This window comes from Podarcis tiliguerta (assembly GCF_965153285.1).
Source record: "Podarcis tiliguerta genome assembly, chromosome: 14".
In the NCBI taxonomy this organism is placed as follows: domain Eukaryota; kingdom Metazoa; phylum Chordata; class Lepidosauria; order Squamata; family Lacertidae; genus Podarcis; species Podarcis tiliguerta.
Window position 1 is genome coordinate 10,358,115 of NC_139547.1, and position 12,242 is coordinate 10,370,356.

General features: G+C 49.7%; 1 protein-coding gene across 1 annotated transcript; it reads right to left on the reverse strand.

Moving 5' to 3' along the window:
• Positions 1-483: 483 nt before the first annotated feature.
• LOC310663823 (uncharacterized protein) lies at positions 484-11,935 on the reverse strand. The gene is made up of 5 exons (XM_083412277.1): positions 11,684-11,935; positions 10,542-10,622; positions 10,102-10,220; positions 3,884-4,067; positions 484-1,719 (listed from the first exon to the last, which is right to left on the reverse strand). Exons 1-5 carry the CDS (start codon positions 11,774-11,776, stop codon positions 1,222-1,224), a joined length of 975 nt encoding a protein of 324 aa, XP_083268403.1. The 5' UTR covers positions 11,777-11,935; the 3' UTR covers positions 484-1,221.
• Positions 11,936-12,242: the final 307 nt, after the last annotated feature.

The window sequence follows — 12,242 nt, forward strand, 5'->3', positions numbered from 1 at the left end:
AATGCTCCCCTGAAAGATTTGGTTGTCGAAACAGAAGGCTTTTTATCACAGGAAAAGAAATCAGCCCTCGACAACTTAACCGGCAGAAAAAGATTTTTTGAAAAAATCCCTAAGCCCCGGGGTCACAATTTCAGCAAAAATCTGTCTTTCGGCAATTCACTCAAAAATGGTGCCAAACAGTAGCAACTGCTCCCTTGAAAGGTTTGGTGGTCGAAACAGAAGGGTTTTTATCACTGGAAAATGATGACCGCGCGGCTTAGGGAAATAAAATTTTATTTAAAACAGAATAAAGAAAGGCTTCTTTTTTCAGGGCAAAAAGAGTTCCGTTGTTCTTCTAACCCTACTGCTGGGCAGTGGATGTCCAAAACATTTTTTGTAAATTATTTCCCCCCCCCCACTTGATTCTTTTAGCCATAGGCTGTAGCAACGATGTTAAACCATTAGACTTTTTCTTTATTCAATCAACCATTCCATCTTTAAGAATAAAATTCTGCCAAGGTGGCTCACAATAACAATAAAGTCACCAAAAAACAAAACGAAAAAACAAACCCAGCACAAACATGCATGATTAAAACACAGTCAATGTAAGATGAGAAATAAAGTATTTACTCCACATCTAAAGACTACAAGAGAGGTTGACTTGAATGAATTCCTTGGGAAGGATGCCACACAACTCTGGAGGTGCCACCACCCAGAAGGCCCTGGCCTGCTATCAGCCAACCTAATTTATATTGCTGACAGACAGAAGAGCCTCTGAAGCGGATATCAGGAGCTGGGCACATTCATATGTCCAGCTGTATTTGATATCTGGAGGCCATGAAAGGCACATGGAAGCTGCTTTATACTTGGCCACACTACTTTCTGATCTAGTGAAGTATTGTTTAGTCTGACCTGTAGAGGCTTTCCAGGGTCATCGTAAGAGAAGGGGTTTTTCCATCACCTTTCAATGGAAGATATAATGGACTTAACTGGGAAACTTCTGGATGCAAAGCTGTCACTGAGCAACAGGCCAGAGCTGCTTTCATGCACCTTGGCCAAAGAATTTCGCCAAAGCTTTGCAGAGGAGATGGAGAATCTGCTCAGTGCTTCACTTGATGTACCGCAGCACCACTCAGGATATTTCCCAAGTGGTGGCTTATAGACACTCGACAGGCACCCAGACACCCAGAAGATGGCTTTCCCTTCAAAGGAGGGAGCCCTCCCAGTCCTTCTGCAGCAAGGTTAAATGTTTTTAGTGGATGAAAATGCTGCCTTCTTCTCCATGTTCCCTGAAGCAGCCATCAGGCTGGTCTCCACAGGTCCAAGGTTCCCCCTTAAGCATACAGAGGTGCGAGGTTTGCTGCTGATCATCATTGCTTCACCTTTGGGCTTTTCAAGAGCACCTCCCCCTGCCAAATCTGTCCTGACCAACGAACCATCGGCATACCTGGGGCAGAAGCCTCCAGATGCAATCTTGGCCAGCAGAGAAGTCTCTTTGCTGAGTTGCCCGGCCAGATCTCTTTTTCCCAAAGAGGAAGGTGAGCATTTGGTGGTTGTTATCTCCTCTTCTTGGGTGGACTCACTCTCACTTCCCCCAAAGCTCTTGCCCATTCTGCTGTGATTCTTGCTGCTGAAAGGTTCACGGGTCCTGCTGGGGTTTATGCTGGGGTTTCTCCTGCCAGAGGCTGAAAGGGGAATATGGTTGTTCTGGCATGCCTGCCTCCTTCTCCCATTCCTTGCCTGGGAAACACAATGCTGATGGTTAGGCACTTCTTAGGCGTGCAGATGAGACAGAAACGGTGGGCTAGTTTTATAAATGGACTGAAGTTTTCACCGTCACCAAAGAAAACTACCGTATTTTTCGCTCTATAAGACGCACCAGACCACAAGACGCACCTAGTTTTTGGAGGAGGAAAACAAGAAAAAAAGTATTCTGACTCTCAGAAGCCAGAACAGCAAGAGGGATCGCTGCGCAGTGAAAGCAGCAATCCCTCTTGCTGTTCTGGCTTCTGGGATAGCTGCGCGGCCTGCATTCGCTCCATAAGACGCACACACATTTCCCCTTACTTTTTAGGAGGGAAAAAGTGAGTCTTATAGAGCAAAAAATACGGTAACTACCTTGGTGGTGAGAAAGAGCAGTGTGTTGCTGTCAAAAGTTTTACTGTAACTTCAGAGTTGCATTATTCAGCTCTGCTCTGCCAATTAATTGCCGGCTCTAAGCACACTTTGGTCCCATCCATCCACTTTTGGGGCACTTCCACCACAGCCATGCAGGGAACAGAGCCCTTTTTGCACCAAAGCAGTATCTAACTTAATCATAATAAATAACTGATTGAAAATGAATGGTATGTCAATATGATAAAGAACGAGGTGCAGTGATCCTGTTAATTATACCTTCCCACTCCTGCCATTTAATTGCTGCTGTGACATTGTTAATTTACTATTTGGTTTTGCTATTTAGTAAAGGTTGATTATGAGTTCAACAGCCAACTTCTGTTCTGAGATTACTCAAAGTACATACGTGTGTATCTTTTCAGGACCCAGAACTGGAGTACAGTGGTGCCTCGCAAGACGAAATTAATTTGTTCCGCGAGTCTCTTCGTCAAGCGGTTTTTTCGTCTTGCGAAGCAACCCTATTAGCGGCTTAGCGGATTAGCGCGTTTAGCGGTTTAGCGGCTATTAAAGGCTTAAGGGATTAGTGGATTAGCTGCTAAAAGGCTATTAGCAGTTTAGCGGCTTAGAAAATGGGGGTGGGGAGCGAAAAAAAATCTCAAGACTCGCAAGACATTTTTGTCTTGCGAAGCAAGCCCATAGGGAAATTTGTCCTGCGAAGCGCATTGAAAAACGGAAAACCCTTTCGTCTAGCGGGTTTTCCGTCTTGCGAGGCATTCGTCTTGCGGGGTACCACTGTATCCCATAATGAGAGCATTGCCACATTGGCACTAAGACAAAAACATAAGTGGCGTGTTCTCTTGCTGTAGATGTTTACACATTGCCTAATAATGTATATTAAGTTATCCCACCCTTAATATACTTTTAACTCACCTTTAAATTCATAGATTCGGGTATCGTATCTGAAGAAGTGTGCACGCATACCCAGAACAAACTTAGTCTCTAAGGCGCTACTGGACAATTATTTCATTTATTTATTTCTTTTACCATAAATTAATGTCACTGTGATGGTGAACTCCTAGTTTGTAATGGAGTAATGCAGGGGTGCAGAAATAAAATCAAGGAAATTTTTAAGATGGCCGCAGACCAGCATAAATAGAACTAAAAATGAAATTGAAACATTAGATCGGTCTTCTTCTAATCTTACATTCTGGGGTGGGGCAACCATTTCAATCTGATATGTGTTATTTATAGTAATAAAAAGCACGCTGGCCATAAGAGTTGGGGGAGAAAATCCAAGATCTACATCGCTAATACACGACCTTGATCATTGGGATCCTTTGATGGGGCAATTCAGGTGATTCCCTGCAACCCTGAGTTTCGGTTGGCCTTCACTAGGGACCAAGCCTTTAGCATGGCAGCCCCTGCCCTGTGAAACTCACTACCTGTAGAGGTTAGGCAAGAAATGCCCCTGCCTTATTTTAAAGCTGAATTGTTTTAGGCAGGTATTCACAATTCGTATTTTTTATTTTTAATCTATTGCTGTTTCATTGCTGTTTCAATTGTGTTTTACAGATATTTATTGATTGATCTTCCTGCATTTTATGTTGTAAGCCACCTTGATATATTTTATGAAAGTGCGGGTTAGAACTCTTAAAATAAATAAACAAGTATTGGTGGGCACAGGGGTGTGTTGGCAGCCCCTAGGCTAGTGTCTGTTAAAATGAGGGGACTGTAGATGGATTTTCCTCCTTCCACTTTCCACGACCGGGGCAAATCCAACTCTTATTACCTGGCAGCTCACTGTCTCCCGGGGATAGCGGGCAATGCTGCTACGGATTAGCTGCTCCTTGTGCCAGTCTTGCTGCCAGCGTTCCTGAGCAAGTTCTGACCTCCTTCCTTCCAGACGCTTCGCCAGCTCTTGGTTCTCCCAGTAGATGCGTGCAAGATCGCGCTGCCGCTTCCCGCAATTCAAGCTGAACGGGGAAGAGCAGATCACAGGGGAGGGGGTGGTCTTCTTTTAAAGAAGGAGAGGAGGAGCTGTGGACCTCCAGGGCTTGTAGGACTCCAACTCTCACCAGCCCCTGCCAACATAGCCAATGGCCAGCGATGATGGGAGTTGGGGTCCAAAAGCGTACAGAGATCCACAGCTTCCTCATTCCATCTTGAAACCCTTTATTCTAGATCTAGGTTTCTTGCATCGCGTCCTGACCCCCTTTGAGCCACAGCCAGCCCCAAATGATCTGAATTCAGATTGCATTTGCCTCCACCCGCTTCCTGGAAATAGCTTATTGATGTCAGGAGGTGCCCTTTTGTTATGTACTGAGTTGAATAGGATCCAAATCGCAGCAGTCTGATTGGTCCTAGAACAATAGGATTCAGAATGCATCAGTCTGATTGGTCCTAGAACAATGCAGCAGTCTGATTGGTTGGCAGGAATCACCCAATCATGCTCCAGATATAAGTGAATCCACAACCTGATTGGCTTACAGTAGAATTCCAGAATTAGCCAATCATGTGCAGCCCATTGTGTAAATAATGTATATAAAGCAGATACTTTGAGGGGACTTTCATTCATTCCTCCTCACCACTATGAGCTGAATAAAGAGCATGAAATCACTTTGCGACTCTGAGTATATTTCACTGGCGACGAAGGTAGGATCCCGCTGAGCTGACTGCCACACACCGCACCGCAGCACCGCCACCTGCCGCACCGCTGCCTCGCACCGTGTATCCAGGCTTCAGCTCCGGGACACAAGGAACTCAGAATGGCAACCAACAGCAGCTTCTCGCCGTTCAACCCAGCATCTGGAGACTGGGAAGCGTACGCCTCTCGTTTCACCTTCCTCCTAGAAGCCAAAGGGGTCACCGATGAAGAAGACGCCAAGAAGAGGGCAATATTCTTCAGCGTCTGCGGAGAGGAGACGTTTGAAATCGCCCGGGCTCTCCTTGCGCCTGAAGACGTCGCTACAGTTCCATACAAAACAATAATGGAACAGCTGAAGGGGCACTTTTCGCCACAGCCCTCAGTGGTGGCTCGTCGAAATGCCTTCTACGCAAAGCGGCAAGCCCCTGGGGAAACCATAACTGGGTTTGTGACCTCTCTCCGCCAAGCCGCCCGGTTCTGCAACTTCTCAGAGCTGGAGAACATGCTTCGTGACCGCCTCGTCGGTGGCCTGAGGGATGAGAAGCTGCAACGACGCCTCTACGCTAAGAAGAATCTAACGTTCCAGGTCGCTCTGGAGGAGGCCCTGGCAACGGAAGCTGCTGAGAAGTCGACGCAAGAGGCACGGCCGAGCCAGCCATCCCAACCGAGGGTCCACCACGAAGACCTCACCGACGACTCAGGATCCAACAGGGAGGAGGTGCACCGAGTACAGCAGCGCACTCAAGCAGCCCACATACCACAGCTGCCTCGACGAGAAGGAGGGAACTGCGCAAGCTGTGGAGAAAGTCACGAGAGGAGGACCTGCCGTTTCCGCAACGCAGAGTGCAGGCAGTGCAGAAAATCGGGGCACATCGCCCGGGTGTGTCGGGCTCGGCCCACCCGACGCCAGGCATCAGATGACCAATCCAAGAGCCCCAGGTCCCGGGGCCCAACGCACCAAGGCAACTCAACGGAGCTCACGGACTTCCAGGTATACCAGTTGCCCCACCCCAACGTAGAGAAAATTTATGTAGAGGTACAGATAGAGGGGGCCCCATGCCGCATGGAGCTTGACACGGGTTCAAATCTATCCATAATCTCGGCAAGGACCTTAAGGAAACTGTGTCCTACTGGGGGTCCCAAACTCAGGCCGGCCCCATTCACCCTCCGGGACTTCCAGAAACGTAAGGTCCCCACAATGGGGGTGGGGACCTTCAGGGTGCAATACCGAGGGCGGACGCGGCAACTGGACTTGCTTGTGGTCAAGGGCCCCTACATTAGCTTACTGGGATTGGCATGGTTTGGACCACTGGGGCTAGCCGTCACCGGGGTGAACAACACTAGCTTACAAGTGGACGTGGACACCATATGCAAGGAATTTCCGGGGGTTTTTGATGGGAAATTGGGACAGTATACGGGCCCCCCCATTGCTCTACAGCTTGACCCCGCAGTACGACCAGTCAGGCTCAAGGCCCGCCGGGTCCCGTTCGCCCTGAAACCCCGTATAGACGAGGAATTGGACCGGCTCGTGGAGCAAGGAGTGCTGGAGCCGGTGCCTAATGCCCCCTGGGAAACCCCAATCGTCACACCCGTCAAGCCTAATAGTTCGGTCCGCATCTGCGCAGACTACAAATGTACCATAAACAAGGCCCTCACGGCCCATGCATACCCAGTGCCAGTGGTCAGCCATGTCCTTGCCACCCTGGCTGGGTCGAAAATTTTTGGCAAGCTGGACTTGGCCCAAGCATATCAACAGCTACCAGTAGATGAGGTCACAGCAGAGGCACAGACGATTGTGACGCACAGAGGAGCGTTCAGGGTGAAGCGGCTGCAATTCGGCGTCAGCGTGGCACCAGGCATATTCCAGAACCTAATGGACTCTCTCCTTAAAGGAATTCCTGGCGTCACCACCTTCTTCGATGATGTGTTGATTGCCGGGCCCACACCAGAGGAGTTTGAGGACCGCCTCCGCACCGTTCTGCACCGTTTCCAGACGGCGGGTCTCAAGGTGAAGCGGGAAAAATGTCTACTCGGGTGGACTTTCTGGGATTTATGGTGGACGCAGAAGGGGTACACCCGACTGGGGACAAGGTACGGGCCATTTGTGATGCCCCAGCGCCCAAGAACAAGACTGAACTTCAGGCCTTCTTGGGACTATTGAACTTTTATCATTCCTTCCTTCCCCACAAAGCGGCGGTAGCAGAGCCCCTACACAGACTTCTGGACAAGCGGGCCCCTTGGGTGTGGGGCCAGCGCCAGGAGGCTGCATTCCAGGCAGTCAAGGACTTGCTTGTCTCAAACTCGGTCTTGGCACACTTCGACGAGAGGCTGCCGGTGGTGCTAGCATGCGACGCCTCACCCTATGGCATTGGCGCTGTCCTGGGACACCAACTCCCGGATGGAAGAGAGGTACCAGTAGCATACTTTTCCCAGACACTCAGCGCAACCGAACGGAACTACTCACAAATAGACAAGGAGGGGCTGGCAATCGTGAAGGGAGTAAAAAAATTCCATGATTTCTTGTACGGGCGGCCCTTCACCGTGGTGACTGACCACAAGCCGTTGCTTGGCTTGTTTGCCCCCGAAAAGCAGACCCCCCAAGTGCTGTCTCCTCGCGTCCTCAGGTGGTCAATTTTCCTTGCCAGCTACCACTATGCACTGATTCACCGACCTGGGAAGGCGATGGGCCATGCGGACGCCCTCAGCAGGCTACCACTACCGGAAACAGGCCCCGACCCAGCACCTGCACAAGAGGTTATGAGCCTGGAGCTGCTTCCCGACCGCCCCATTCAGGCACAAGAAGTTGCACACCATTCCAAGAAAGACAGGGTCATCTCCCGGGTCCTGGACTGGGTGTGGAGGGGATGGTCCAGCAACAGCCCTGGGCCAGAATTCGCTGGCTACACAACCCGCAAACATGAACTGTCGGCCCACAAGGGGTGCCTGTTATGGGGAAGCAGGGTCGTTGTTCCCCAGCCCCTCCGCAAAAGGGTCCTCACAGCCCTACACGAGACACACCCAGGGGTAGTAAGAATGAAGGCCCTGGCCAGGAGTTATGTGTGGTGGCCGGGGATCGACGGAGAGATAGAGGCCTGGGTCAAACACTGCCAGGCCTGCCAAGAATCCCGCCCAGATCCCCCAAGGGCCCCAGTCCAGTCCTGGGAGTCCGCCCGAGCACCATGGTCACGCCTGCATGTGGACTTCGCTGGCCCCTTTCAGGGGAAAACATTCTTCATAGTGGTGGACTCCTACACCAAATGGCTGGAAGTCGCACTGGTACCGTCCACTTCTACATCCGCAGCCATCCGGGTACTACGCAGGCTGTTTGCAACCCACGGGCTCCCTGACACTCTCGTCTCAGACAACGGGACTGCATTCACGTCAGGAGAATTCCAAACCTTCACAGCGCAGAACGCCATCCGCCACATCCGTTCGGCGCCATTCCACCCTGCCACCAATGGCCAAGCAGAACGCATGGTGCGGACCACCAAGGACACCCTTCGCCACATGACGCAAGGGGATTGGGAGTACCGCCTTGCCACATTCCTCCTAGCACAGCACACCACCCCCAGCTCAACGACTGGCCGGAGCCCTGCTGAACTACTAATGCGTCGGCGCCTTGCAATCAGATTGGACCGCCTTCACCCCGATAGAGCTCAGGATGAGGTAGTGGTGGGGGAAGGCAGGAACCCCCGGACCTTCGAGGCCCAGGACCCAGTGTACGCAAAGAATTTTGGGGCAGGCCCAGCATGGGTACCCGCCACAGTCACCAGGGTCACTGGCCCCGTGTCATACGAGGTGCTAACGGATGGGGGGCAATGCTGGCGCCGCCACTGCGACCAGATACGGCGACGATTCCTGGGAGAAAACCAGGAGGAGGAAAGGTCAGAGGAGTCCCAAGGGAACAGAGCGGCAGTGAGGCCCATAGAGCAGGAGGGGCCAGCAGGAGAGGCAGAATCAGTAAATACAGAGAGGACACGCGAGGCCGAAAGGACACTGGAACCAGAACCACGACTGAGCGAGCCGGTTGCGCCAGACCAAACAGGCCCATCACAGCAAGCATCCTTGGAACACGAGCCAGAACCTGAACCCCGGACCAGGGAACACCACAGGCCGCAACGCACACGTGGGCCGCCGGCGTACCTCGAGGACTATGAATGTGACCTCCCGGGCAGGACTGGAACTTAGAGGGGAGGGGTGTTATGTACTGAGTTGAATAGGATCCAAATCGCAGCAGTCTGATTGGTCCTAGAACAATAGGATTCAGAATGCATCAGTCTGATTGGTCCTAGAACAATGCAGCAGTCTGATTGGTTGGCAGGAACCACCCAGTCATGCTCCAGATATAAGTGAATCCACAACCTGATTGGCTTACAGTAGAATTCCAGAATTAGCCAATCATGTGCAGCCCATTGTGTAAATAATGTATATAAAGCAGATACTTTGAGGGGACTTTCATTCATTCCTCCTCACCACTATGAGCTGAATAAAGAGCATGAAATCACTTTGCGACTCTGAGTATATTTCACCTTTGGCCAGGGATCAGCAAACTTTTTTAGCAGGGGGCCGGTCCACTGTCCCTCAGACCTTGTGTGGGGATCAGGCTATATTTTGAAAAAAATATATGAATGAATTCCTATGCCCCACAAATAACCCAGATATGCATCTTTTAAAAAAGGACACATTCTACTCATGTAAAAACACGCTGATTCCCGGACCGTCCGTGGGCCGGATTGAGAAGGCAATTGGGCCGTATCTGGCCTCTGGGCCTTAGCTTGCCTACCCATGCCTTTGGCATTACAGTGGTACCTTGGGTTACAGACACTTCAGGTTACAGACGCTTCAAGTTACAGACTCCGCTAACCCAGAAATAGTAACTTAGGTTAAGAACTTTGCTTCAGGACAAGAACAGAAATCGTGTTCCGGTGGCACAGCGGCAGCAGGAGGCCCCATTAGCTAAAGTGGTGCTTCAGGTTAAGAACAGTTTCAGGTTAAGAACGGACCAGGTTAAGAACGAACGAATTAAGTTCTTAACCCGAGGTACCACTGTATTTTCCCTCCCACCATCAGACTAGAACTTGGATCTCTCTGGCATCTCTGCTGAACCTGCCCTAGTCACTGTTTAAACCAGGGTTCGGGAAACTTTTTCTTTTGTCAAGCACTTCATTTTCTCATGGGTCACCTGCCAGGGACCACATGCTGATGGTGGGCAGAGACAGGGCTATAGGTGTGCAAGACTTGTCCTCATCCTCGTCTTCCTCTCTCCCACCCCATTCCCTCTTCCTTGTCCGCCCACCCACCCACAATACTTGTCTGAGGGCCACTAGTTGCCCATGCCTAATTTAAACCCACTACTTACAGACCTGTGAATGCAATAGAAGTTCCAGTTGTCCACCCGTCCCGGCGACTGCTTGATATGCCAAAGTCTGGCAGAATGTGAGCGGTTTTCCTGGTCCCGAACAGCTTGGCGTTCTCTTTCCAGCTGAAAACACACAACATGAGAGGCTGATGACAATTTAATTTTCCATCTGGAGATTTGTTTGGCTGAGCCAAAAATATGTGAGCCCAGCAATTGCATTCAGTTCTGGAGTGCAGAAGACCACCTTTCATTCATTAGACTAATACCATGATTTGTGATTGCCCCATCAAGGGCATATGTCTGGTAGATCTTGAAATTATTTGTTTGCATTTGCAAGGGGCAGTTATCCCAGGATATCCCCAACCCTCTTGGATATAAACTTCTGAATTGTGACTGCATAAACAAGCCCACATTGAGCATCCAGTTCAGTCCATTCCACAATACCTGGAGTTTCTTCAAATTCACCTGAAGATGCAAAGGTGTAGGTGGGGCTTTGGTGTTGATCACAGGAACTGCTAGTTCCACCTGCAAGGTTGAGAGAGTGTCAGGAATATCTGAAGCTAATGATCTGGATTCACACTGTTTCTTGTATTTCTTTGACCGGTCAGTTTAGATATGATGACAGCATTGTTACAGCTCACAAGAGCTAGACATGGCTACAATTAAATATTTTAACAAGATTCCCAGATCTATCATGTCAGCAAATCAGGCTCAAAGATAGGATGACAGGAAGCTGTGTTATGCCAAGTAACTAGAACATTGGTATTACCCAAACTGTCAGGGAATGGCTTCAAACAGGAATCTTCTCCCAGTCCTGTTTGAAACCGCTGGGGATTCTCCTGCAGCGTTTAGGTACAAACAGCAACAAAACCCATGAATGACTCATTCTGGGGCTATTAAATTGCACCCTGCCATGGGGAGTAGGTCACCCTTTGAGTCATTCCTTGGGAGAGTTGCAGGAGTTTGGAAAGCTCATCTTGGAAGATGTTTTTTAGGCATTTGAAATTGTTTTCATCCAAGCCCAGCTTCCTGAGAACCCAGGGTGAGAGTCTGGTGATATAAGCCACTCTGACCTTTCTAAAGGAGAAGTGGAACAGAAGAAAGCATAATGATAAGGCTGCAACATTTAATAATTTTATGATCAAGTAAAACATGTCCCCAAGCAACTGAGCAGCAGATTTCAACCACTTTATCATTTTAATGAAGTACAAGTTATTGTAAATACTGCTGATGGAGAGCTCTATCTTCCAAGAGGCATCCCTTCCTGCAAGGGGAGGAGAGAGGTGTCTCTTCTACATTTACACCTCCTGTAAAGTATCCTCTAAAACAGATGGCTCTCCATATGTGGTTGGACACCACCTCCCATCAACCCCCCAGTGAGTACGGCCAATGTTCAGGGATGATGGGAGCTGTAGTCTTAACAGCATCTCAAGTGCCCACAGGTTCGCTTCCTTAAAAGTCTTTACCTGTGCACCTGCCCACCACCCCACCCCACTCCCTACAGTTTGCTTTGGGGGTACAAGTGAGGAATATGCCAGCTGTAATAAGACACCCCAACAACATCCCTTTTGTAGACTATAGTGTACCTTCCTGCAGTGCTCCTGATAACTGGCTTTGTCCCATTTCTCCTGCAGGTACCTGTTGGTTGCTGGTAGGAGAGGCTGGTAGGCTCGGTACATGCCTCACACAAAGCCCTGTATAACTTGCTGACAGCACTGAAGACAAATGGCTGGAGTGACCCAGCTGGGAAAGAGGCAGGCAGCTCCACTGGGTCCTAACCTCCACCTCTTCTCTGGGATAGTTGATGCTTCAAATGGCACCTGCACAACGCTCAGATGAAAACAGAGCATGCCTTCCTTTTCATAGGCCTTATGACAAGTCAAGCTGGTGGCTTGGTCCGCAAGCTTTGTTCAGGTGGTCCGGGGCATGTCCCCTTTAAACAAGAACGTTGATTTTTAATTCTTTCTTATACTGTGTTTCATTGCCTTAGCATTTGAATTCCTTGAATGAAGCTATCTGGTTCTAAAGTGCACAGAGGTTTGGCCAGCTAGATGCCTGTTGGCAACCCACAAGCAGAACCGGAGGACAAGAGCTGTCTTTCCTCCTGGGGTTTCCATCAACTTGTACTGAGAAGCATTACTGCCC

Coding starts and splice junctions, on each gene's coding strand:
- LOC310663823 (XM_083412277.1), bottom strand. CDS start 11,776: ATGTACCGAGCCTACCAGCCTCTCCTACCAGCAACCAACAGGTACCTG. Junction 10,623..11,683: donor ATCAGGAGCACTGCAGGAAG/GTACACTATAGT, acceptor TCAACCTTGCAG/GTGGAACTAGCAGTTCCTGT. Junction 10,221..10,541: donor TGAATTTGAAGAAACTCCAG/GTATTGTGGAAT, acceptor GTGTGTTTTCAG/CTGGAAAGAGAACGCCAAGC.